We start from the raw sequence: 27,543 nt of genomic DNA, 5'->3' as shown, positions 1-27,543 counted from the left end.
ATTTGGTTAGCTGATTACGAACTTTCACTTTAGCGCTTGAAATTTCCCACATTTAAAACATTTGAAATTTCTTATTTGGGAAAGCTATATCTTTGAATACGATTGATATAAAATAAATGGAAAACAACAACATTAATCTCTCAGATTGCAGCTAACCAAAACATCTTGGTCCTATTGATGTTGTTCCATAGCTACAATTATCAATGCGAGATCAACTGAACGTGGGGAAAACTCTCCGTGCGCTAATTACAGGCCGCCGTTCGTACTGTTGGCATCGGAAATGCGAGCAACCATGGTCCCTTGACGAACACCATAAGCTCTCCGCAATAACTTTGAGAAACACCTTTGCACACTCCCACTAGATGGAAACGCTCCATGGTCGGCTGGAGGGAGGGAGGGAGGGAGGAAGGGCAATCGGCAATCGTTCGATAATTATGACCCGGGCAGAGAATCTCGCCAATACCTTACCACGCCCTACTTTGCCACCTCTTCTCAATAACACCCATCGATAACAATTAGTAACAACCAGTCAGACGGATGAATGAAAAGGCAGGGGAAACATTCACTTTCTATTGGTTATCAGTCCAATTATTTCAATATGATGAACTTTATAGCTAGCAATAATACAGATTGCTATTACAACGATTTTTTTCAATTGGCACTCACGATCTTGAGGTTGGATCTAAAATCGGAACTGTTTGGGGCTTCATTTCTGTTTGGAATTAAACCATCGTTCATATGTTCTTTGTCTTCCAAATTCGAGGAGGATAGTGAGGAAACCTCATGAGCTTGACTGGCAATATTCCGCTGACATATGTTGCTGTTCAAATTGGACGCAATAATAGCCAAAAACACGAGGATAGCACCAAAGATCTGGATTCCATTCACCGGTACTCCCATCAACCCCAAATCCAGAGCAAACGAAAGAGGAATGTTCAGGGCTCGAACCATGGACACCTTGGATGGGGCTTCCAATTGCAACGCAGCTAAAAACGAGGATTAGATTAGGCCTAGAGGTTAAACTTAAGCATGTTGCCGATGCTTACCAATGTTGCAAAACTGTTGAAGACTCCCAAGAACAGCGACGAGGAGAGTGATTGCGATCACTCCAATGTCATTCGGGAGAAAGGGAATGTTGTCTGCTAATTGGGACGTCTCATTGTCATTGGCGGCCCATTGGACGATGAGGGGATCCACCACTGTGGAAAACACGCCAACGACCATGACTGATAATCCAATGTAAGCAGAGAGATGCTTCTTGTCGTAGGCTCTTCCTGCCACCTTGGTGTAGACGGATCCCAGGGAGGAAAACACCAAAGCAGTCACACTGGCCGAGACGCCAATCAAGCTCGTCTTACTCTAGAAACATTCAAAAGACAATTATTCCATTCTGGTGACCACACCCCCACATACCAAATTCGAGACGTACAAAATTCTGGTGCCACTCGTAGATTTGAAAATTCAAGGCTACACCAATAATCAGGACTATAGCGCAGAGGACCTTCCGAGGTGTGATCTGGTCCTGGTCTTTCAAGGCCAGATGGGAGATGATAAGAACCAACGCCGGAGATCCATTCAAAATAGTTAGAACGGTTGCTGCAGGAATACACTGAAGACCTAGGAAGAGGAAGAACAGACGAAGGCCACCAGATCCGACCACCACCATCAAAGCCAGGATCATCTTCGTGGGTGTTGAGTCCATCAAAGTTCGCGCTCGGAACGGAGTCCGCCATGCCAGGGCCACCACAATAAGCAACACGAATTGGATGGATCCCCGAAGGATCAGGACCGTGGACCGCTGGATGCGATGCTTGACCAATTGGAAGATTTCTGAATATACACTCATTAACAAAGCGCTTGCCAAGGCCAAAAGCACCCCCCCATGTCGTTTGATGACCACCATCCACTGACGAGCCATTCTAGTCAACTAATGACTCGATCGAATGGGTTATGATATCATTTTAAAAACGCCGGGACACAGAAACGTGTATTTGGTCAACACCATCTTCTTTTAATTAGCGAGTTTCTACTATTGACCAACGCGTCGACCATGGATGGCACTTCAACGGTAAGGCGGGCAAGAAACAGATGAATTTACTTGACATCTCATCGTGAAATCCTCCCCTTTGAGAGGAGAGAATCTGAATTTATGGCGGCGAGCTGCCCTGTCTCTCTGTCTCACGGTCTCTCTAGCACAGCTCTGTACGTGCGTATTCAATGAGTTGAGAAACTGTATTCAAATGACCCAAACTTATGCATCGTCCATCGATTCAGTCCATTGACCGGATGGCAAATTGCGGCACCAGCCTTCTCCATTGCATTTACAGCAGACATTTTCGAGAGCAATTCAGAAAGGTGTACCAATATATCTCAGGTTTGGTGTGGCTGCTTTTACACTAATTACAGAGGACTAATTGCACCTATACTCTTATTCTCTAAGAAGGCGGAGACCTTGGACAGACTTTGGAGAAAGCTTTTACGAACTTGCGGTATTTGGAAATTGTAAAATTGTGCGGTTGGTCATAAACTGGGCGTATCGTTACTTCGACTTTTTGGGAAGAGGCGTGCTTTTAGTGTACCTCTTTTAGGGCAGCCAAGCAATGTCTGGGCGGAGAAAGCGTGCCCACCGAAATTGCCACCGACCGACCTCCAAATGGCCATTTGTGGCGTGCTTCAATCGAGTCATGGCAGGATTCTAGGAGGACCCGAAACAAAACCCAGACATCTGGGGACCCCCACTTGAAGTGCTCTAATTATGGCTCATTTGCCATGCAAGGGGAATTGGGCGGGTAAAAACATTGCATTAATAGCGACCAAATATGTGAATAATATTAAGTCGATAAAACCACAGATAATATTTGAGAAATATTTAATCCTGATGCGCAAACGGAGGGTGATTTCGGGGATGTATAGTGATGGCAGCCGGCAACCATGATTGTAAATACGGCGAATTGAGTCATAGGCGGGAATTGGGAATTACAACTTTCGACAAGTATTGATCTTGCAAACCTCTAACTGAAACTTTTTTGAACCACACATTATTTGTTCTGTAGGTTTTGCTTTATCTTTGGGGCTTCCTTACCGCTACTGAGAATGCAATTACCCGCAATTTAAGATGAATGATTCATGCTTCGTATTTCATTTTATCTTGTTATGGATCCGACTCCAACAAATGGAGAAGAGTTGACGGATCGGGCTAAGCCTTAGATTTAAAGTTGATCTAGTATTTTGGTTAAAACCTTGAGAAAGCCTGATGTAAAACATACTACATGTTCATAGCTAGTACGCATTCCTCATGAATTTGAATCGGTTGAACGACCAATCTTGGTAAAGAAATGACACTGATGTTTATTTCAGTTCCAGTAAGCCCTTACTCTGTCTATAATGGAGATTGGTGTGGGACAAATTAAGTAGAGTTATTCAAGAAATTCATGTCTGTTTGGTTGAAACCAAATATTGCGAGGGAAGTGGATCAGTCTGCACCTTGTTGAGGACTTCTAGATTATGCTCAAAACAAAGTCCCGATTTGTTTGATTGGAGTGTCGTTTCTCTCTCTGGAGCTCTAACTAAGACCACGGAACAAACATTGAGAGCTGGAACGGTGGTAGGCTCCCTGCCATCTGAAATGGTCTCTAGTTGGGCTTCGATTACAAGAATCACAACTTTGCTTCAGATCCTGGACAGAAATGCTGTGGGAGAAAACTATTGCCCCAAATCAGTCTTGCAACCATGGAATGATGGAAGTAGCCAATAGTTGGCGACTATCCATTTTTGTTGCGGTGGCCAGTTAGTTTGGAGAGCAATCTCTTTTGGAAAATTTGGCCTCCACGTTGGCCACTTGACAACAATAGATAGAAGTACATACGGAGATGACAAAATGCGATAAAAATTGAAAATACTGCAAAAATGAATTATGTTCTACCATTAAAACTAACCAAATCTAGAGGACAAAGCGCCCCAAGCGGGGGCATAGAGCTCCAATTTAGATATTCTATACAATAACATCAGTATCAAATAATTGTGTCCTAATGACGTGTAAAAAATGTCCCAATAAACACACTAGAGCAAGGCAACGCCACATTTTTGTGATCACCAAACCTTTCCTGCCAAGTTAGGCCGAAAGTGCTGATATTTTTGAATGTCCATTAATGGCATAGTTATTGTACAAATTATGTTATTAATATCCCTTTGGCAACAATTGACGGTTTATGCTACATGCAATGTGTGTAAAAATGCTTAAAATGACATCTGACATGTCTTGAAGTACAATTACTGAGTCCCCCCAAAACTGCTAATAATGGTGTTTAAAGAACAATGCTTCAGGCGCATCTTGATCAAATCTCAACTAATTTGGTGCACTTTTTTTCAAACTATGGTTCTCACTTTGAGAATGGCCTTCAAACCCAAAGCAGGCAAATTGCAGCTTCCAGGTACATTTTGTCCCCTAAATTCATTTGAACGCTTGCTAATAATGGAATGACATTTCTTAGCAAACATGACATCTGCCTTACTTGAAAAGTTTGGATAATCTTGCTAAAAAGCAAAATTATTGGAGTCCAAAATTCGAATTGAAATCTAGTGGATTGGACTTAGGCATTACTTTCTCCACCTTGAATAAAGCCTGACTGAAATGAAAACTTCCTAACAAGTAGAAATTTAGACTCTACTCAAAGACAACCCATCCATTTTCCTCCAATGCCTGATGATTGTTTTGTCAAATGGGTGGATTAAAACAAAATTAACAATCGTCCATCCCAGATATTAAAATAAGTCAAGATCCATGTACATATTCTGTTCTTGCCTCTTTTATACATTGCTTTTGTTAGTTATCAGTTCAAGTTCCTCATCAATTGATATATTGATACTTGTTCCCTGACTTTGTTTCTCTAAGTGTTTTTGAGCAAGTTTTGTCTGTTGTTTCACCGATTTGAAAGGCGTTCAATGACCTAACTTGCCGGGCCAACAACAGTCGTGTCGTTTCCTCTCTTTGAAGTCCCTTTATAAGCACCCATTCGCAGGCTGAGATGCATCCTGCTCCTTGATTCTGAAATGGAGACAAGAAAGTAGTGATGGGTTGGGTTTCGATCCGGAAAATCAGCTATTTAGCTTGAAGAACCTCTGGTAGGGCTCCCATTCCAACGAAGAAGGGTAGAGAAATGAAGACCCAAGATCAGGAACAGGTTTCATAGCAGCCCTGGTTCCGAAACCTAGAACGTCAGGGTCGCGTTTCGCCACTCATTTGAGGAGTTTTTACTTTTATTTTGTACTCTCTTTAGCTTGTGATGGGAGCCCTAACCGAGGTCCTTTAAGCTAAAAATCTGACCTTCCGAATCGAAACACATCACTAGAAGAAAGCAAAAGCGTACAATATGACATGAACGCCTTGTGCTTATGGAAACAATACCTACCATCTTCCTTATTCTGCATCAATCTGTTTCATTCAATGAATGGTGCGGCCTCGACTCGAGAAAGTTTGCTATCCTGACTACGTTTCATCACTTTCTCAGTCACCATTTGAACGGTAGCCTTTGTTTGATATGTACAAAATGAGTGGATTCAAAACTTTCCTGTTACACTGTTCTAAATGCGAGGTTTCGTGGCCGGTGTTTGCATGTGGAATGGTGTTGGAACTTTTCATTCGCAATTGAAAAAACATGCATCGCCACACAACGGCCAATCTATTATTGTTTAGAGAGTAGTGTTTAACACGATAGTTACCGAGAATTTCAGAATTGTGATCACTAATATGAATTACCCAAAACTTGAGACACCTGAACACTGACTTCATTACAACTGACTCTTTCGTACTTGTCATCAAGTCATTGACGAGTAATAAGTATGGATGGGGAATGGTTACCATTGCACGTTTAGCAAACTTCGTGCATGTTTTTATCTAGCGTGTGTGCTTTTGCGTATTTTCCACCTAAGTTGATTTTTTGCTTGGTTTCAAAAGTTAAGGGCAAAGAAGGAAACCCGTCCATTAACCACCATGAAAGGTTGAATTTTAAACATTTTCTGTTGACACATCTTTTGATGTTTTAGAGCATGAGGCTTTGATTTATGAAAATCCAGTGTCACCCAAGGGATTTATTTAGCTTTGATCTTGAATTTTTGAAAGTAATCACTTTTAAAGTTTTGAAGGTTAAGGTAAGAGAGACAGACAGTTACTGCCTGTGCTGTGTTGACAGTTCTAAGCGCTTTTGAGTGGAGCAAATGTAACAAAGTTCGTCATTTGGCCTTTTGTTCGGAAATCTTTGATCAAGTCCAATCAGATATGCCAAATCAGAAATATTGGTTTTTGTGTGTAAAACCAGAGGAATGCGTTTCACTTGGCGCGAATCTTGTCATTTTGACCCAAAATATCAACTCAATCGAGTCATAGGTTTGTTTCCTATCTCTGTAGTATTTTGAGCACACGCCCAGATCATCTGAAGCTCGTCTCAGGGGTTTGGGAGACTCTGGCTGGGCGAAATTGCATTACCATTGGGCCTGCGCCCTTGGGATGTTCTCGTGGGAGAATACGGCATTCACGTTGAGGACAATCGTACGCAAGAAAACCACGGAAAGTTGTCTGTCTGCATTGGAAGTTCGCAGCCACGAGAACCGTCGAAACACCGTTGGGAAACGAACATCATTTGGAGTTTGGGCTAATGATTCACCGAATGCACGTATCAAGACCCACGAAAATCTGCGCCTTCCTCGTGATTGTGGCTTGTGCTTCTCGCACATGAGCAATCAATCATGAAGAAATGCTTGGCCCCGTTGTGATTACAGCTGAGAGCGGGAATGGGTTGAGATCAAGCCTCAATCCAATGGCACGTGCTCGATTGCATGAACGAGGTGGTCGGAATTCCGTGAACTTGGAGAGAACTAGGGAAGCTGAACGGGAATGAAACTGAAACACAGAAAGCATGTTTTGATCACCAGTTGCGACTCGCTTCGCGAGATTTCATATCCAGATCATAACGATCATAATGACCATGTTGAACATCCGATTCCGACAAGTACGCTCAGGGAGACAGAGCGAAAGAGCGACGGAGAGCGAGACATCCAGGGGGAAGGAAGATGGCATCGCGGACTCAATAAGCATGAGGCCAGGCCACAAGCACTATCCCGACCGTGGGTGTGCGGGGAAATCTCGTCTTGGAATGCCAATAAATCATGATGATTCGCGGGGCTTGCCGTTCGATATCAACCCATTATCCATAATAAGTGGGTTGGCGGCCAGTTGGCCAGTCAGTCAGTCACTTGGTTAGCCCGGGTCCATTGCACTTGTCAATCTGACTGAGGCTTTGAATCGACTGGAAAAGTCCCTTCTTTCTGATGGTACATTTATATTCACATTGCAAAATCTGGCACGGTACATTTAGAACAGCCTCACATGTACTGAATTTAAGCATATCATTTGGTATTTTGATTGAGACTGTTATGTAAGGGGATGTGGCTCGCGATGGGCCCGCCTGTGTCTTATCAATTGAAATATCTTATTTGCGAGTGAGTAAATGACTGATTGGATAAATTGGATAAGCAGGTTTGCACTTTCAAAGCTCCGTCCAGTACAACCATGCAGTGAACAGCACTAATTGTTATATGACAGTCAGAGTATCTACTACATTCTCAGTAGTGATAGAGTGTGATTTATGAACGGTAAATATGAAAATGACGTCTTCAGTAATTTTTTCGGGATTTGAGCTTGTTCTGAAGCCCTTGTTGAAACGGAGGGTAAAACCGTGCATCTGTGAAACCTCAATGAATTTCTTGGCGTCCTTTCAATGGTTCTAACATATTTTTTTTAAAAGGGATGTTTTGCGGGCTTTCAACATTTTCAGCTAATTTGAGATTAATGCCAAAAAGGAGAATTATATTTGCGTTTCAACATTTTCAGTTTCTTCATGATCCAATTGCGCCATGGTGTGTGCTTCGAGTGTGGCTCTGTCAGTTTGAGAAATGATCTTAAGCTACTGCTTATTCAAACCAAAGTAAAGTCTTGGAAGTTCCTTAGAGAATGAGGCCTACTGCACCCTTTTGACATTCGAACATGATTTTCAACAATCCAATATGACAACCAGCATCACTGCCGTGGTTTATCGTTTCGCCCTTTCTTTTGAAACGTCTTTTCTCACTTGACCATTCAGCCAACTTCGTTACACAAGTTCGTTCGCAAATACATTCATACGCTCTGATGATAATCTTGTGGTGAGATGGGCTAATTGATTACCGAAAAAAATCTACCTACGATTAGCGGTCCGATCAAAGTTTAATGTCACAGATTGAACCCCCTAGACATTAGTTCCCATTTAAGATGATATTTTGGGCATGTGTAAGGTTGTCATGATTAAGGAGTAAATCATCCCAAGGCTTAAGTCGCGTCTCTCCAGAGATCTATTCATTTTGAAATCATGCCTGATATTTTGCACTCATCAGGAACTGTTTTATCTATTCATAGAACAATGTACGTACGAAAGTTGTTCAACTCAGCGAAACAATCGATTCTGAGAAGCAATGTGCATGGCAACTTTACCAATTTTAGGAACAGATAAGCTTGGAATATATCTTGTAATGACGGAATGTCCAATGAAGCAACAATTCGGGCGTGATTGACGCAATTCCGCTTATGAAAAATATTGATCTCGAGTGAAATAACGGACAGACATAATAATAAAGAGCTGACTTTCAAACTGAGCGATGAGCTCGTCGGTAATAACTTCAAATTAATCTTGTCCTTTCCGGAAAGAGCTCCTCCCTGCCGTGTCGTCAATGGATTCCGAGGTGGTTCAAGATGTGGTCATCCTGGATCAGAGGAACGATGACCCGCCCAATTCGAACGACGAGTCCACATTGCTCGATGAAGACCAAAGCAAAAGTCGACGATCGCGCTACTTGAAGCTCTTGGCTGTGAAACCCGTGCTCATCATCTACGGCATTCAATACTGCGTCCAAGGCTCGGTAACCACCCAGCTTTGGCTGGACAAGATCTGCTACCACCAAGGCTACAACGAAACCGTCTGCACGGATCTGACCAATCCGGCAAATGAGCAAATCGAAGCCGAGGTCCAAAAGCGTCAAGTGACACTCTCCATTATCGAGAGCTATTTAGCTCAAGTCCCAGGCATTTTCATCACTCTGTACTTGGGTAGGTGGATCTAGCCCGGATCTTTACCTGTAAAAAAAAACAAAACAAAAAAAAACAAAAAAAAAAAAAGAAGTCAAGTGTCAAGTTTGACTGGATGAAGGCTGAAACTTATTGAGACTGATTCCTGTAGGTCCGTGGTCCGATCAAGGACGGAAGCCTCTCATGGTTTTGCCGTTCATTGGACACATCATTTCGGGAACAGTGTATCTTCTGAATATCTGGCAACTCAAGACTTCCGCTCCTGAATGGTTGTTTTTGGCGGACATTTACGTGCTCTTTGGCGGATATTTGGTGCTGAATATCGCTTTAAATGGATACATTTCCGACCTAACCCTACCCGAGTGAGGAGGGGGTTTTATGCCGCAATCCCATGTCTTGACCGGTTTTGTTCCAATAATTGCTCCCTTTTCTTCTCTTCCTCGATTAGGGAAAGAACGACAATAATGGCCGTTTTAGCAGGCCTCGGATTCATCGTATTCCCGTTCGCCGAGCTCATAAGCGGGCAATTATATCGATTCGGAGGCTTCTTCTTGGTCTATGGCGTGTCGTTGGGGTTTTCCATCGTTGGCGTAATCTACGTCTTTTTCATCCCAGAGACTGTCATGGCCAGAAGGAGTCTGGAGAATCCAAGGAGCAAGACGAGTGCTTCAATGGATACTCCCAGTTCCCCTCCTTCTCTAGACGACAAAAATGCCATGGCTGCCCATTTACGAACACTCAATTTGGGCGGAAAATTCAAGTTCATCTTCAACCGGGGGAATCGACTGGTTTGGCGGGCCATCAAGTAAACCAGTAGTCCAAAGTCTTCTGCGGGTCTCAATTCATCTCATTGCTCACCATGTTTGTCTCTTGATGTCGTTTTTCAGAATGATTTTTAAGCAGAGAGACGAGGGTTTGCGCCGGATCCTGATCTTCATCGTGGGGATTCGAGTGGGTGCCTCCCTGAGTAGCAATTATGCCAACACACTCTTGTTCACGGAGCGGGTTTTTGGTTGGGACGTGGTTCAATACACTACCTACACTTCGGTGTTCATGGGCCTTTTTGTGGTCAAGACATTCGTCACCACGCCCTTTTACAGCTACCTTCTAGGCATGCATGACGCCATGTTGGCCAGCATTGGAGCGTTGGTGGGCGTGGGGACGTCTGTTGTTCAGGTAAAAACCGCTCGCCCTGACCTGCTGAGCCAGTGCATTTGAACAGATCTCTGGGCCCGATTCAGGGTTTCTCCACTCAAGGATGGATGTTCTATTATGGCGCTGGTCTGACCGTCCTCGGTCCGATGATGGTCACGTCCTTGGACTCATTGGCCAGCAAATGTGTGGACACCAACGAGTTCGGGCAAATGTTTACCATCTTCCACAGTGTGACCAGTGTGGCGGGCTTACTCACCTCTTCGGCCATGAGCTTGTTGTACCAAAAGACCGTGGAATCTTTTCCGGGGGCATCTTTCTTGCTCTCGGCCTCGCTTCAAGCCGTGACGACCGTGCTCTGCGTCACACTCTTTGGGGTGATCCTACGACATGAAAAGCGATGGGGCCCCATTGGCGCCACCAAGAAACAAGATCAGGTCCCCGTCGGAGTCCACTAATAACTTAATATTGGATTTCATATGGCAATATACTTAATATATAATAATAACAACTGAGTGGATCTGTGTGTGACTCTGCGATGAAGGCTCACGTGGCGATCAGTGTCGAACGCCGCGATTGGCTCGATGCTTTGTTAATGCTGTGATGAACTTTGGAGAGATGGCGAGTCATGTCGGCTCGAGTCCGGAATGCTTTCGAACAAACCTCACATTCGTAGGGCCTCTCGTCTATACGTGGGACGAAAATGGAAAATCCATTATTTATGTCTAGTAAAAAAGGAAAAATAAATCGCCAACAAAATGTACTTAGAAGGTAATGAAATTTGTCAAAAAGATACGAAAAAAGTATTCGATGTGAACTTCTTCGTTGAACAAACGTATTGTCAGGGCAAAAGATTTCCACAAAGAAAACATCAATAGCACTCAGACATGCTGTATGCTTTCAATTGGGTCAAAATAAGTGCTTGTGGGGGAACAGCTACGGGTGGTATTGTGGCCAGCATGCAAATGGGATTAACTAACACAAAAAGTAAGGTTCCTCTTGAAAAAAAAGTACCATATGTCATTTTACGTTCAAAAAATATTCGCGTTATTCTCTTCTAATGTGTGGAAGCTTAGGCATATCGTTCTGAATGGGGAAAAATAGTGATTTCTTTCATGTTAGGTTATAGTTTACGAGGCATCTTGGGCCAGGTAGGGTTAGATTTAGAGCATATTCAATGCTTACCTGTGTGAGATCGCTTGTGCACGGTCAAGTAGATGGCGGCTCGAAACGCCTTTTGGCACACGTCGCAGATATGATGGCATTCTTTGGTGTGAATCCGGCGGTGCAGAGTGAGCGAGTATTTACGGGAAAATGTCTTGTGGCAAAAGTCGCAGGCGAACGATTTATGCCGAGAATGAAGAGATTGGCGGTGATAGTTTAAGTCGCTGATTTGCCGGAAGGACTTGGCGCATCTGTCGCACGGATAGGGGCGCTCATCTGAAAGGTGAAAAGCCACATCTTGAGATTGAAACGAGGAATGGAGCAGCCAATCATTGAGGACTGACTGACTGACCTTTGTGGATCCTGGCGTGCACGCGCAAGGCGCCTTTGGTACGGAAATCCTTTTGACATTCACGACAATCAAACAGCGACTCCTCGGGACCTGAAACGTGGAAATATACGAACACACTTGGCTGGGTAATGCCTTTAGTATTCAAGCGCTTTGACCTGGGCCTTGGACGAAAGCAAATGGTTACGAACAGTAATCCATTTGACGAATCTTTGAACTTAAAAAAGTATAAAAAAACAACCACTCCATATGTTTCGGTTTTGGAATGGTTTGTGTCGATTTTCCAGCCACTCCAATCCGGAAGAAATCAGTTCAAGTTTCGTTGCCATAAAGTGATACACCTGCACTTACTGTGTTTAGTGGCGCTCTCGGCGGTGTCTTTGGGGGACTGCTTCGATGTCAATGTCCGGGGGATGTGGGCCACGGAAGCATTCAGCCCCTCTTCCCGTTGTGGCTGAGACCGATCGGGCTCTTCGGGCGGCTCCTCGGCCGGCTCGTCGACATCGGACTGATCTTCGTAGTGGGTTTTTAAATGGAAGTAGAAGGCCCGCTGATCCGGACTGAAAGAGGGACACAATCGGCAATGAAAGCCTCGAACATCCTCGTCCCAAGACAGCGTCTCCGTGGACGAGTCTTGGAAGGTGGCTGGGCGCTTTTGAGCCACAACGGGGACCCACACTGGACTCAAACTCCGCTTGGGCGGGCGATGAGTGGTCGAGGGTGGGGACGGGGGGGCGCTTCCGTCTTCAAACACGGCCTCGATATTCTGCACAATCCGTCGGAGTTCCTCGGGACTGGCTTGAAATCGGGCGGGTACGTGCGGCTTCTTGAACACACCCATTTCGCGCGCCAGCGTGTGAATGACGGAGGACTCGAAACCATCCGAAGTTCCGCCGGCCAAGGGTGGCCCAGACGCGGACATACGCACCCGCCCGCCAAAATGGGAATGCAAGCCCAGACGCTGCTCGATAATCCGGTTGGCCAGGGACCCAGACCCCGAGACGGGTCCGCACTGGTCGAGCCCCGGGTGGGCCGAGGCCACGTTATTTGGCGTGGGACTCCTGAGGGGCGGCGATTCGGGCTCAGCGGTCTTGGTGAGAGGCGGGGCGACGGGGGTGGCCAAGTTGGACTGGCCTCGCAGCAGGTCCCGTTCAGCGGCGGAGCCTAAAGAGGAAAGAGAGTGGGGTTCTTTACCGATGGGTGGGCTCCATGAAAGTGCGTGTCCCATGCTTCATTATTATCTTGGACGCCCACTAGGTTCAAGATTGACCCAAGGCCCATGGGGTTGGGAAATGGGTGTAGATAGAGGGCTGATAATCATGGGGTCACCTACCGGGACCTACCGGGACCTACCGGGACCTACCGGGAATAACGCCATAACGCATGTGTCCGATGGACACCTCCCAATGACCCGTCTCCGCATTCACGTGCAGCCGGGGCGATTCCAGGCCTGAGCCGGCCCAATCGGCCCCGACGGACGCTGCACGGGTGGCATGGGCATGCCCGTCAGAGCCTAGGCACTCACGCCCGGTCGAGTGGCGGACGGCAGGGGTCTCCACGGTAACACGGGCCGCCTCTCGAGGTGGGGGCTGGCCCGGATGAGCCGCATGGCCCGGATGGGCTGGATGGGTCGGATGGTGCGGCGAAGGCCACGGGGCTGATGGGCAAGATGGTCTGGGGCCTGGGACGGACTTGCCGCTCAGATCTTGGAGAGTGTTATTATTCGTATTGGTGGTGGTAGCAGTCTGGGTCAGACCGTCTGGCGTGTGAGAGCGATGGGGGCGTGGCTGGCCGGCCTGGTGGGCCGGTATACGGGTGGGTGTGCGCTGGGCCATGCTCGCTCTCAGGCCCAGAGCCGCGGGCCAGCCGATGGGCGATACCAGGTCAGCTCCAAGGGATCAGCCCACTGCTTAGGCCTGTCCGACTGAAATGGCGCCCGTTAGCCGGAGTGTGCGGCCTGGGCCGGCCCCACGTCGGCCCCATCTTCGGATCAAGCAGATCATTCTGGGGGGGGCAATTGAGTTAGTCTTTTGAGTGACTGCTCAGTGATCACTGACAACCGAATGACAAGACACAGATATTTTGCGACAGCTGAAGTCAAGAAATGACGACAGTGTTGCCATTTTGGCAATTGCGGCTTGCGCTGCGACCGCTGCCTAACCGCCCCAGGCCCTGGCCACCCAGCTGCCGCCGGGTTGCGCCGCTGCCCAGGCGCCCTCAGGTCCTGGCAACCGAAAGGTTGGACTGACACAGGTGGTTAGGTTTGGTGCAACCATAATAGAGTCTTTCATACAATGTTAATGCTAGGTAATGTTCAAAATCCGTTGTCTAGGTCTAGTTATCTCTCAAACTACGGCCAGACGTAGATAAACAGCCCAAATGGCATCACTGCCGTCATATCTGGATGTCAGCTGACGCAGAGTCACTGTGTTTTGTTTCAGGTTCTGAAAGATATAGGAATAAGCACCTCAGAAAGTAAACAAACAGAGGGAGGCGAAGGGTGACGTCATGGCTCATAGAAGAGGGGAAGAGCACAGAGGGAACACATCGCTCTCAATCGGGATTGTTCAAATAAGAACCCCAATTGGGCATGGTTGTCCCATGGCTGGGTAGGAGTACAATTTTGCCTAACACCCTTGAGGCAACCATACTCATTATTTCTCATTTTTTTAAATGATAGGGATGCAAAAGGCTGCACCAAACAAAGGGTAGATTAGTAGGCTTTGAGAGGGGTATCCACAGTATTGATAAGGCTATTTTTAACACCATAACTTGTAACAAGCAATTTCGATATCAAAAGGACAAAGATAACATCTTTAGATAAAAAATGTTTCTGGTTTTAGCACAATTTTGAACGTAAAGGCCTTTGAAATTCAAGCATGAAAACGTGGCACATTATGTTTTTTCGTTTGATTGAACTTACATGCAATTGAAAAACGCTACTACCACTGAACATGTTAGGTGGAAAGCATTCCTGGCATGAGTCAAATTTGAGAAAAAGGAAGATGTAATCTTAGATTGATTCATCTAAATGAGCAGTTGTTAAAGCTTTGGATGCTAAGAATACATGTAATAAGATGTGTTTCGATTAATTACTAGAGCATGGAAAATTTGTATCAAAAGTCCTACCATAATATTCAACGCTAAATTGAAAGCTGAAGTTTTTCCTTAAAAATGATACTAAGGTCAAACTTAAAAAAACATTATTTCTCTCTTATTTCGCACAAAAATGCTCTGGATATAACATGAAACAATATTCACGGTATTTTATATATATTATTTACATCTCTACTTTCATTTTGGAAAGCTTTCAGGAGGGAATAATCATCATAACTCTCAAGAGCTACTTCAAAACCTGATGAGCTGAACGCATAGAAAAACTCCATTACTCTTTTTCAAGAAAGTAAACACTATCATTTTCCATAAAATTTCAAATTTAACCATTTGAGACATCTTATTAAATCCTATTCATTTTGTTAGTAACTACTGCTATTTATAATAAGCAAGAAAACCATATTGGTTCTTTTTCGCAGATGCCCTTAAATTATATAAATTATTGCTTTTGTCTGTAAAGATTTGTAATGATGAATGTTACATTTGTTCCATTTTCATAGTTTCTAAAAGTGTTGTATTAGTTATGGTAGTTGTTTGATTCGTCATCCAGTAAGGAGGTCATTAGAAAATAATACCAATTGATTATAGTTTAGAAAAAGAACATCCAGAGGAATTTATAAACAACACTTTTTATAGAACTAGATCAAACAATACAAATAGAAGTGATAGTCTTAAGTTAGTTAAATAAATAAGACTAAGTGTTCATGAGTTGGTGTTTTTTTTAAAGTGTTTGTATGTCATATACTTGGTTAATCTATAAAACATAGAGGAGGGCATTAGGATATTACATTGACTGATTACAAGTTGAAAAAAAAGACCATCTTTAGATGTACATATGAACCAAATTGTTTGTCATAAAACTAGATTAAAATTGTATGAATGTAAATAATGATATTAAATAATGAAATAAAATAAATAAATAATCAAATCTTCATGAACCTATGGTTTGATTATGTATTGGTGTTAAATTCAGCAAGTTAGATAACTGAACAATATATAAACAGTCCTTTGATGTATTTATGACATTGTTTAACTTCTTATAGCCTTTTTGACTGATATATAGGACTATTAAGCATTAAGCAACTCATTTTGACAAAAACGACAATCTACATATCCAATCATGCCAACTAGTCTCATCTGAAACCTATATTTATGTGGCACTTTAAATCTTACAAGTCTGGTTTTTGTACTCATTTTTTGCAAATATTGCATTTTTGGACATTTTTCCACCTTATGGATGCTTTTCTTTACTTGGTGTCCTCATGTTTATTCCGAGATATATTGCTAAATGTACGGCATAAATCCGCTCATTTCACAGCCTATACTCTCCCGTTGACCCCTGCCGTATTATAGCGAGTGACGTCACCGACCTGGCAGCTGGAGGTGGACCCTTGCCAGTGTGCATGCGTTGGTCATGACCATTGACGTACTCCATGCCATAGATAACCTCATATTTAGATCGATCAAAGGCTCTTCGATTGCTTGTTTTCGTCTCAGCTGTCGCTGGTGGGCAAAATGTTTCATTCGTATTCAAGCTACTTAGGGCAACTATGGTAAAAATTTGAATCGTTGACGGCTTGTCCAAATTCACAGTAGAAACCACTAATACGACTCCTTGTCAAGCAATTACTCTCCTCTGGCACGCTTCATAAAACAGGTTTGAGTAAGTCGTCCAACCACATTTTTAAGAACGAAATTTTGAAGGGGTTAAATGGGGCTCAAGTTGAAACTTTCATCCATGTGGTGGAAGCACTTAACCGAAAGGCAAGGAATAAGCCTGGGTTGAGGCTGACCTCTAGAGGTGTCGGAATGACCTTGATTACGTAAAGGTGCAATCATGTCGCCCATATTCAAGCACATTGTTGGGAAATTCTGAATGCCTCATCATTTCAGACACATTTTGTTACACTTTCGACATGCGTTGCTAAACAAGGGCAATCAATAGAGTACGTGATTTGCTCTACTAATGTTCGAATCTTTTTTTTACATCTTACGTGTATTATGCCCATAAAAGCATGCTTTTATTATTCTAACGCTCTTTCTACCTGTATATTTGTAAGATTCAAAAGAAATTAAGATTAAAGAGGAATAATAAACGTTTCTTGAGAATAATTCAACTTGCCTTGAAGCGAGATTTCACGAAATAGCTTTGTCCCTTTTCTACCAGCGTCAGCTGATCTGAAAACATGCTCATGCGGTACAGCTCCTGTTGAGCTTAAGCATTCTAGTTATGGTTTTCTATGGTCAAGACAGGGCGATTAGTTCATTAAGCATCTCGAGTCCGGTCGTTCCGGGGGCGTCAAAAGACACCAGCCCAACCTCATCGGGCACATAACTCCTAAACAAGAACTACGTTGGCCCAGAACTGACAAGTACCTGTATCGGTAGATCTGTTTCACATGGATGGCTGAAAAGTATGACTTGAAGGCTGGCATTTTACGCATTTTACTCCGTGAGTAAGTAGCGTCACGCACCAGCTCTCCCAGTCAGTCAATAGGAACCCCAGATGGTAGTTGGTACCACAATTGAGGGAGGGAGGGAGGGAGGGAGAATGACAAAAGGTTTTCTAGGGACCGGTGGAACGCCTGACGCTTTGAAAACACTTGGGGAGGGGGGGGCCAAATCAAGGTGGTCCCGTCAACTCTTCAAACCTGTCTACCTAATAATAATCAATCAATCAAGCAATCAATTTGTTACTTTGGGGTATTGAACTAGCCAGTGGAGGCCAAAGACGGTGATGGCCGCCAATGTGGGCTCGTCGGTGTGGGCCTTGGCGCCGGACACGGTGTCTCAGATCGTGTCGGGTCAAATCCTGCCTGGGCCGAGTGGGGCCGTCAAAGAATTGATGGAAAACGCGTTGGACGCTGGCGCCCAACAAATCCACGTCCATCTCGAGGATTATGGTTTGGCTAGCATTTCCGTGTCGGATGATGGCTCCGGAGTGGCCAGCTCAGAGCTGGCTCGCATGACCCAGGCCCATTGCACCTCCAAGATCCGGGATTTCTCCGATTTGGCCGACTTGTCGGGTTTTGGCTTTCGCGGGGAAGCGCTCCATGCCATTTGCCAATTGGCCAAAGTTGAGATTCGCTCGAAATCGCGTCTCGCCCCTGAGTCCCAGTCCCACGGTTGGAGCATCGGTTTGGACCCCGAGGCCCGCGAGATATGGCGGCAGCCATTTGTCATGAATCCGGGCACCACGGTCATTGCCCGGGAGTTCTTCCACCGATTGCCCGTACGCCGAAAGTTGTACCAATCCTCCCCTGGGACCCGTGGGACCCGTGGGACCCGTGGGACCCGTGGGATCCCTGGCAGGAACGGCCCAAAGAAAAGGGAGCTCAAACGCATCGAGACCTTATGTCGGGTTTTGGCCTTGAGCCATCCCCAGGTTCGAATAGGTTTGTTTCATGATCGGAAGGCCTTGTTTCAAAAACCCGCCCAGAGCGATGAGCGGAGTGCGGTCAACCAGGTGTTTGGCCCGTCCCTCGGCCATCAGCTGCGTTCCATTGAATTCCATGGCCCGCTTTTCAGTTGGACCGGGTTCTTGCCGTCCGGTGATTGTGATCCCGCCGTTGTGAGCCGAGCCACGCCTGACCAGACTTATCTCACCATAAACCGGCGATGGGTTGATTATCCGCCCATTTTGAAGCTTATCCGCCGATTGTATCACTCAGGGGTGCAAGTGGATAAGTACCCGGTGGGTTTCATTGCCCTGTGTGTGGGTCCGGGTCAAATGGATGTGAATTTGGACCCCAACAAGTACGTGGTTCTGCTCCAGGATGAACAATCCGTGCTGGATTCGATCCAAGCTCGCTTAAAAGTCCATTTCCAACGACATATCATCAATTCAGCCTCGCCGGAAGCCGACTGCCCCTCGCCCTGTTCCTCACTCGACAGTTCCATCAATCGGTCCATTTTTGATCAGATCGAGGCGAGACCGTTGAATTTGCGCGAGCCCTTGGCAGACCCTGAAGATCAGAACCCGGAAGTTGACGAGATGTCTCAAGATTTCGATGTACACCCCAATGACCCGGGTCGGACCCGAAAAGTATTGGACAATAAGAAATTCAGCCCACCACGTTCAAAAAAGAGATGTCTGATGGATCTGAAAGAGAACCAGCCCGCCCAAGAATGCGGCGAAAGACGTGCGAAAGAAAACGGACGAGCTTCTTTAGGATCAGCCAGTCAGAACGCGATCGCTCCAAATATCTCGGGGTCCTGGAAGAAGACACGCCAAGATTCAATGATGAATACGAGCAAAGAAGGAGGAACTCTGCGTCAAAAAACCTTGGACGCTTGGAGTCATGGACAGTCCGTTGTAGATGGTAATGGGGATTTTGTGGCCCCCGTCGCTCTTCATAGTAAAAAGCCACAAAAAACGGGCCGACCCGAGTCCTCCAAGCCAATCTTGACAGTCAGGAGGTCGGGGTCAAGCACATCTCGGGGTTCCAATTCGGCAACTGGCAATGACACCCTCGAGCAAATGGTAGCGCCTTATGGCACACCCATCCTCGACAAGAAAACCGTCCTTAGGATTGGCCGAAAACACACCACTATTCCATTTTCCATGACTTTGGCCAAGAGGCATTGGTCAGTGAAAGGATCGGATTCGGGCCTCGTCTCATGGAGTGAACCGCAACTGGTTGGACAGTTGTCTGGAAACGGATTTGGGATCGTCGCTGTGTCCAAGGGCAATGAGGAGTCCCATCACCTAGGAGTCTTCAACCATGGTCGAGCCGAGGAGGTGCACTTGTTTCGCAATCTTATGGCCAATTATCAATTAAAGTCTAATGTGCTCTTGAAAGAGCCTCTGGAGGTCATGGCTTGCTCTAATCTCGGTGAAGATGATCCTAGATTTGTGGGCAATGGATTGGGGCTCAAGGTGTGCCGGTCGACTCAAAAGACCTGGCTGATTAGCATCCCATCAGTCGTACATTCCTTGGGCTTGGACGATGTGATGGAAATCAATGCCAAGATTCGAGAGTGCCCCCGTGTGTCATTGGAACTCTGTCGGCCCAAGAAAGTGCAGGATTACTTCAAAGCCGAGGCCTTAAGGCTCACGCGACAAAAGCCGCCCATCAAGAGCAGAACCGAAGTGATGGACTTGCTCCGCTTGAACCAAGACATGAAAAGGTCCGTTTGTCTTCATGGTCGCCCGATTATTGAGCGATTCTTTGATCTAGATCATGAAGCAGCCGCGTTTCAAGTCAAGTGACATCCTTTCACAAAGCAGAGAGGCGTTTCAAAATCATAAATGTCCGTGTCAAAGTCCTTCAAGCCAAACAAGCTATAATATAAACACCGTCATTTCCGTTCTGATTTTATCCACTCTTCTGCGTCTCTTTGTCGTTTCTTCAGTTGTTGTTTTTTTTTTTCTTTTGAAGTCGCCCTGAATTTAACGGTAGGTGTTTCCACCCATTTATGCACACACCATGCCTACTATGCAAATATCACCTGGCTTTTTCCCGAAGGGACTAGAACTACAAGCGTATTTACTTCTAGGATGAAATGTTATTAACCTGTGCTTCAAAGAAAGCATTCCTAACTTGAAGGCCTTTCCTATCTCGACTCTATGTACTGCTGATTGAACGCAAGAGGCTGGATTGAACTTGTCGTGCAACTTGTAGTTTACATTCGAAATCCGGACGTTTGTTAAACTTGATCCCCGTCACAGAAATGTCGTTGCTGTTGTTGCTGTTGTCGTCGTCTTCGACTTATGACTAGTGTTTTCTGTCCAGGTCATACCCAAGCGAAAGAGCCTCTTTATCGCACCAATGGGTAAATTTGACAGACCAACTAGTACTGTACTACATAGTGTGCGCTGGACGTGCATTCTGTACCTGGGAAGTCCACCTCCACCAACATGGCAAACACGGTCGTGGGCCGCTCATTCGTGTTTCAGATATCATTTTCCATGATATTGTCCAATGTCCTTGGCGGTCATATCGTTTCGGAAGGGACTCTGAATCGAATCGTCGACGTACCAGGGTGTTGAAGAAGTGTCTGCTCGTGATCTTACATTGAATCATTAGACGGTTGTCCACAAAAGGGGGGACCAAGGAGAGGCTCTGAAACGAGAGCACGAGAATTTTCATTATCACTCATCCAATCACCATCGCAATCATCGTAATGGCCTCCTCAGAGGAAAGAGGCGAGTTGGCCGAGGCCCAATCGCGGTTGGCCATTCATGAAGTACCCGAGCAAATCTCTAGGATCTTTTTTGGTTCCGACCCACACCCACCTAGGTAAGTGAATGAATCCCACTTGAGGTTGGATCCTCGACTGAGATTTCGGAGAGACGTGCCTTTTGGCTGTTTTGCGGTCAATTCGATCTTGACTCAGAAAGAAACATCCTGCTGCATTTGATTGGGTTCGGTGACAATGAAGCGGCTGATCTTGCTCTTTAGTCAATGATCAGCTTTAAGCGCCTCTCCACGTGCTCAAATGACGCTGTCATCCCCCAAGTAAGTGTTATTGAACTAGTTGCCAGCCACTTGATCATAAAATGGAAAAATTGCCCAGATTCCCAACAAAGTACTATAATGCTCCTTGACTACAATTGAGTGTGATCATCAAACACGGTCAGAGAATAAAATTCCACTCGTATTAGCTTACACGTTCCAGGGTGGGTAGTCACAATTTAGTGCCTCAAGAGCGAATTCCTTTTCCTTGAAAATCAGTTTGGAAGAGGAGGTCTCCACAGAAGTCCAGACAATGTACTGTGCCAATTGATCCGTACCCGGGGAATGTCACCCGCATCACAAATAACCTGAGCTCTTTTTATTTTTTAATTGGTCCCATTTTGATACGTTTTTTGAAACATCCTTATAAGGGTGGGATATTTTCACCTGTAAAATTAGACTCACCTCCAATCGCCTGAACCTTTCTACGCATATACCGCTAGCGAACGAAAACCATCTTTCATGAGAAATTTGGTCCAAAAATGTCGAACTACAAGTAGAACTACCGTGAAGCAGCCGACCAAATGAATAATCTTTCACTTGACGAGCAAACTATGAGACAGGCACAACTTGGAACTTACCATTATCCTTAAACAGGATCTAGGACTTAGTTTTACTAATTCTCAAGGTCCATGAATTTCTATTACTGAATAGGGGAGGTGCGATAAGGGGGTTGCATAAAATGAATCAGATAAGGTGGGAAAACGCAACTCGCCAACTCTTCGAGTTCAAAAATCTGATCTGGCAATCTGTCTTAAAGTTCAAGAACTTTAAGACAAGTTTTGAGCACAAGTCAATCTCGATTGCCCTTATACACAAGTGATTTGAGCTTGCTTCAGTGATGTTTTACACCAATTCGTCGTCTGCCAAATACCAAATTTTCATCACTTTTGACACCAAACTGAACAAAATATTAGCCATAAATCGATGCAAGGCAACTCTTTCTTGTTGGATGAACTAATCAAGTTAGAAGATGCCGTTAACTGGCTCTCAGTGGGCATGAGGGGCTCGTCAACAGGAAAAGACCACCCTATGTCCACTTACATCAAGTGCATTTGTAATTATCATGATTAGTGTAATTGCTAAATCTTTCAGAATTTCTGTGGATAGCATTTTTCATTTTACGAAGTTTGTAGCAATGGGAAATTTTTGGACCGTCAAATGATGATTGCCAATCAAATTTAACGCAGTGAAAAGTTCTCGTGTTTGACTAACCTCAACTCCTATTGGAATAGTTAGACCGACCAAAGATAAGGTTTGGAAGGAGGTCTTTATGATAAGACCAGACGTACGTGCAGTAGAAGAATGAACAAGACGTGGGAAAAGAAGAACAAAGACATAGGATCGGAAATATGTAAGCATACATGCACGCAACCTATATCACACTATCATTCCACCCACCTATGTCGCAGAGGCTCGTTCCACTTCATTTGAAACGTTGCGACGTGGCGAGTGATGAGGAGGACCTATATCGTGGTGGTCAATTCCGTTAGACATATTTGTTAACTTATCTTCTTTTAAAGGGGGTTCGCCTTCTGTTCATATTTCAAACCAAAAGCGTTATCATCCCACTAGACACGAATTCTTTAGAGGGAGACGGGTGGAATTAATTTGACATCCTGTTTGCTTCAATTTTCCAACTAAAATCTTGAAGTCTTCTCCAATCGCGATGGCCACAACGACAAAGTACATCGAAAAGGGCGTCATGAAGGCCCTGAGAGGAGGTCCAAGGAACTATCAAGAGAGACGATTACCGAGCGCTCGTTAGCATTTGTCCATTTAGGATGTTGAATGGGGTGCATTAAAACAATTGAGGAAAATGAACAAAATGTGCAGGGCGGTTAAAAACCTAAGGACAGGCCATGCGCATTGGTATATGGATATGTAAAGGCTTGAAGAAAGTCTATGAAGCTAAGAAAGATGAAGCATGGACCAATTCATGCATAATGTAGAAATTAATTTCGGATTGGCTCAAGGACTTCGTCAATAGTGGTTTTCTGTTCTAGAACAGGAATCAGGGCAACTTATTTGATCGCTTCGGACATCCAAAGACCAGTGGTGATCATTGAACATGAATATGTTGAGCCCCACCTTTTTCTTTTGATAAGGTACAACATTATTGATTTGAGAGAGGTCCCCGGGTCGATTCTCCTCCCCCCACCTTTCTCAAGGAAACTTTTAGACTCTACCAACACCCGCAGATGGAGAGCCAATCTGACACGGACTGCGACACTGCCTATCGGAACAATTTAAGCACGATGTGTTCGGGCTATCTTCGTTGGCCGGGGGAGGTTCACCCCTCTGACCATCGCACCCCAAATTAAAATAGAAATATCCATAAAGAAATGATCAGACAAAATTGTTGGGTGTTAATCAATCCTTTCGCGGGCGTTAGAACAAGGCCACTAAAGCAAGGAAATGCCACTTTTTTGTGATCACCAAACCTTTCCCGCCAAGTAAGGCCTAAGCTTTTGCTGCTGAAATTTTTGAATATTGGCATAATTATTGAACAAATTACGTGACTAAATGATTTTCGTAACCATTGATGGTATGTGCTTAAAACAAGGCATCTAAATATACTTAGAATGACTTTAAACATGTCTTAAAGTACAACAACTGAAAAGTGGTAATTAGGTTTTCTTGGTAAAGCAAGAATTTGCTCTAAATATAATCAGTCAACACCCTTATCTTTTAATAAAATTATTTTTAGAAAATTGCTTCAGAAACATCATGACCAAATTTCAAGTAATTTGACGCGTTTGTTATGAAACTATGGTTCTCACTCTGGGAATGGCCCTCAATCCCAAAGTAGACACATTGTAGCTCTGAGCTACATATTGTTCCTTTAACTCATTTGGATACTTCATAATCATTGAATAATAATCTTAAGAGGTATAGCACCCGTTTAATTTGACTATTTTGATATTTTAGATACTTTTGCATGAAAAATAGTCTATTGGAGTCCAAAGTTTAAATGGAGATCTAGTCTCCTGTACTTTGGCATTACTCTGTGCCCCTTAAATAATGCCTACTTTTTTATGCAAACTTCCTAAACAGTAGAAATTTAAACTCTACAAAAAGATAACTCATTCATTTTTTTTGTCAAATGTGTGGATGAAAACAAAAGCATCAATTGCCCATTCTAGATATTCTAATATGTTAACATTTGTGTCCTTGCACTTTTACTGCCTATTCCATACATTTCTTTTATATTTTGTTAGTGCGAGTTCCTCGTCAATTAATAACATGATTCTTGTTGATTTTCTATCTATGCGTGTTTTTGAACCAGTTTTACGCAATATTTCACTGATTTGAAAGACAATTTGATTGTTTTTGATTAATTTGATGTTCATGGGTACGTCATTTATTCTTCTGATTTTCAAAATTAATTCAGAAATATTTAGTTCATGGACGGAGTTGTACGTATATCAAGGAGATCATTATTTAATTAAAAACACTTTAATGTGCTATGGAGTACGGATAATCTTGTTTTATTGTTACTAGAGTTAGTGTCTTGATTCAACGCAATGGCCCAAGTTGGCGGTCAGGGGAATGCCGTGTCGTTTCCTCTCTTTAGAGTCCCTGGTTAGAAGTACCAGGTCCATTATATTGTTTCTTATTGTGTAGTGCAACAACAAATAGAAACCCTTTAATGACGATCTCTTGATCAAGTACCTCTGGTCTTTGTCAGGTTTCAGTCAACGCAAGAAAAGCGAATTGCTTCAGAACAGGTAACTCTTCCATTGTCTTCACTTTGGTCGAATTATTTTTGGAAGTTAAACATTGAACATTAAGGCAGATGCCAATTCAAGTGAACATATCGTCTGGACCAAAGACTCTGAGGGTACAAAATCCTGTTGAGGAACAACAGATTGGGTAGGGTTACTAGAGCAGTTGCTGACACTTCCTTTTAGATGAGCAGCTCTTGACCTACTCAATTCAGAAGCAGCCTTATGTGAATTTTGGCGAAAATTATCAACTGGTTCAAGGTAAACACGAGGTTGATCCTGGGTGACAGGAGGAGGGAATGGAAATGGTGGTTGTGAACTATTGGCCTTAGGGCAAATGTTTCTGTTGTTCATGATATTGTGGAACGGGCTTAAGGAGGCGTCTCGAAGCCCCTTTTAAGTGAACTGATCCTCATTCTTGATTGTAACATGTTTTAGTTTTCATAGAAGTCTAAGACGAGTAGGGATGGAAGGGCATAAAGTCTTTTTGTAGATTTGCAGACTAATGTGTATGAAAACATGTCTCAGTAAGGCTGGTGAATACATCATGAAGAATAAGTTTTTGAGAGTGACATCACTTGATTTGAATAGGGTGGGATTTTGCTTTGCTTTGAAACCGGCAAAATCGATGCGACACCCTGCACGTCGTTGCAATGCCTCAGAGCTTGGGCAGTCCTGTTTCTATGGCGTTAGAGTACCTTGGCGTGGCTTAAAATCATTTCACAAGCACTGTAGGAGAGAAACAAACTGTTGCCCATGTGGTATTGCCAATTAATATCTTTTGAATTGATTTGCAGCTATAATCCGCCAGGCGGATCTGGTTACGGCGCTCCCAGTTATGGGAACACAAATGCTTACAATCCCAATGGCAATTTGAACTACTACTCGCCGTATTTGGGGTATACAGACGACCTGAGACTGCTGATGAAACTCGGCCAAGCGGCTTTGATCGTTTTCATGATTTTGGCCGTGGTGGCCATCATTTACATGCTCATCATGTGTTGTCTGGCTTGTGGATTTGGGCGGAGGACTGCCAGTGGATATGATGAGGGTTGGGAAAATGGTAATTCCGGTGGCGAATACCCATCCTATCAGAAGGCCGGCTCCAATACCTTCAACGGCTTCAACTCTTCTTCCCGGAACGACCCCACCGCAAATGGTAGAGAGTTGCGTAAACATCGCTTTTAAAAGAGATGGCTGCGGTATTCGTAGTTTTCTCCCGATTGAAAATCGCATGCAGTTTCGTCATGATTAACAATTGTATGCTGACCCAAATAAAAAAAACCGCAGTTCTAAAGTCTAATGATGGCCTCTCTTTCTTGACCCGGTGCTCTTTAGGTCTCAAACCGTCCAGTAACAAACTTGCTGATACGCACGGATCTTCGGCATCTCCGGAAATGGTACCCTCTTGGTATGCGAACCGTCGCACACGGAGAACATCGCCAGAAGATTCCAATCGCACCCAAGCATCCACATCGCCCGTCACTGAGACCAACGCCTCCTCCTCCACGACGTCCTCGCCTCCATCGACCTTAGTTACGAATGCCACTCCCAGAAGTAGAAATAAACACTCGGCGACCCCGTCCTCCCCGTCCTCTCCGTTGACCAAGCACACGACCCTGGCCAATTTGGATGAGACGAATCCACCACAGCATCCTCCTCAATCATCAATTGCCATCCCCACCACATATCTAGGACCTTCAGAGCCCGAAACGCCCCACAGGAATCCGAAAATGCGACGCCCCCTTGAACCCGCCAATTCCAGCCATCTGAGCGACCCTCATCAAAACCGAGCATTGCCATCCATCCCTTCCTTGAGCTCGAGCAACAGTAGCAGCACTAGTCCCAACTCCGGTCCCAAGTCTCGAACGGAAAAGAGTGATCGGAAGATCAGCTCGTCCACCGATCGGTCCCAGGCTCGCTCTTTAAGCTATGAATACGAAGTGCCACCCCAGAGAGCGAATCAAGGCCGACCTTTTGAGCAGACCGTGTCCGTGACCACCCTGCCGCAGCCTTTCGAATATTCAAAGCCTCAGGATTGGAACGAAGCCCCACCACCACCACGTTCTCGAAAGCCTTATTCGTTTTCTTACACCCAAAATGAGTTCATTAACGTCCAGTCACGGCTGGTTTGATTTCCTGTTCATTGGTTCCTAAGGCCGCTTCCAAGTCAGGAGGGATGCTGTTCTTAAGTCGATGTGATGATTTGCCAATATTGATTACTGATAGTTATTTCAAATACACCAAAGAATTGAGTCCTACACAAATAAGGTTTCCTGAGTGGGAGGGCACAATCAAGATCAAACGGGAAAACAACACCCGTCTCTAGGATGGGACTAATGAGGATGAGGAGGAAGTTTTGACTCTCAATCAGGTGCACAATCAGTCGCTGAGGCAAGGGCTTGTTGTTACTTATTGCCATCCATGAATTGACCCTCCCCCAGCAGGCTTATGACGTCAATCACC

The 27,543-nt window shown here is 44.6% G+C and overlaps 5 protein-coding genes across 6 annotated transcripts; 3 read left to right on the top strand and 2 right to left on the bottom strand.

Moving 5' to 3' along the window:
- Positions 1-555: 555 nt before the first annotated feature.
- LOC131877667 (uncharacterized) lies at positions 556-2,095 on the bottom strand. The gene is made up of 3 exons (XM_059223412.1): positions 1,430-2,095; positions 1,047-1,359; positions 556-986 (listed from the first exon to the last, which is right to left on the bottom strand). Exons 1-3 carry the CDS (start codon positions 1,916-1,918, stop codon positions 652-654), a joined length of 1,137 nt encoding a protein of 378 aa, XP_059079395.1. The 5' UTR covers positions 1,919-2,095; the 3' UTR covers positions 556-651.
- Positions 2,096-8,475: 6,380 nt separating this feature from the next.
- Positions 8,476-10,722, top strand: LOC131877963 (uncharacterized). Its single transcript, XM_059223820.1, has 5 exons — positions 8,476-9,133; positions 9,264-9,474; positions 9,561-9,917; positions 10,000-10,288; positions 10,354-10,722. Exons 1-5 carry the CDS (start codon positions 8,758-8,760, stop codon positions 10,720-10,722), a joined length of 1,602 nt encoding a protein of 533 aa, XP_059079803.1. The 5' UTR covers positions 8,476-8,757.
- Positions 10,715-13,853, bottom strand: LOC131877962 (zinc finger protein 397-like). Its single transcript, XM_059223819.1, has 5 exons — positions 13,141-13,853; positions 12,129-12,941; positions 11,781-11,870; positions 11,450-11,704; positions 10,715-10,950 (listed from the first exon to the last, which is right to left on the bottom strand). Exons 1-5 carry the CDS (start codon positions 13,610-13,612, stop codon positions 10,811-10,813), a joined length of 1,770 nt encoding a protein of 589 aa, XP_059079802.1. The 5' UTR covers positions 13,613-13,853; the 3' UTR covers positions 10,715-10,810.
- Positions 13,854-17,444: 3,591 nt separating this feature from the next.
- On the top strand, positions 17,445-20,212 carry LOC131877868 (PMS1 protein homolog 1-like). The gene has a single exon (XM_059223682.1). It carries the CDS (start codon positions 17,629-17,631, stop codon positions 20,101-20,103), a length of 2,475 nt encoding a protein of 824 aa, XP_059079665.1. The 5' UTR covers positions 17,445-17,628; the 3' UTR covers positions 20,104-20,212.
- A 672-nt stretch (positions 20,213-20,884) lies between these two features.
- On the top strand, positions 20,885-27,343 carry LOC131877869 (uncharacterized). Of its 2 annotated transcripts, none has more exons than XM_059223683.1 (3): positions 20,885-21,133; positions 25,875-26,236; positions 26,416-27,343. In XM_059223683.1, exons 1-3 carry the CDS (start codon positions 21,018-21,020, stop codon positions 27,210-27,212), a joined length of 1,275 nt encoding a protein of 424 aa, XP_059079666.1. In that variant the 5' UTR covers positions 20,885-21,017; the 3' UTR covers positions 27,213-27,343. The 2 variants fall into 2 exon arrangements, with proteins under 2 accessions (XP_059079666.1, XP_059079667.1); XM_059223684.1 differs by lacking the exon at positions 20,885-21,133 and adding an exon at positions 21,214-21,352 and having other exon boundaries at positions 26,416-27,342.
- Positions 27,344-27,543: the final 200 nt, after the last annotated feature.

Source organism: Tigriopus californicus, chromosome 3 (assembly GCF_007210705.1).
Source record: "Tigriopus californicus strain San Diego chromosome 3, Tcal_SD_v2.1, whole genome shotgun sequence".
Lineage (NCBI taxonomy): Eukaryota > Metazoa > Arthropoda > Copepoda > Harpacticoida > Harpacticidae > Tigriopus > Tigriopus californicus.
The sequence above is the reverse complement of the archived record's forward strand: the minus strand, read 5'-3'. Positions and strand labels throughout refer to the sequence as shown.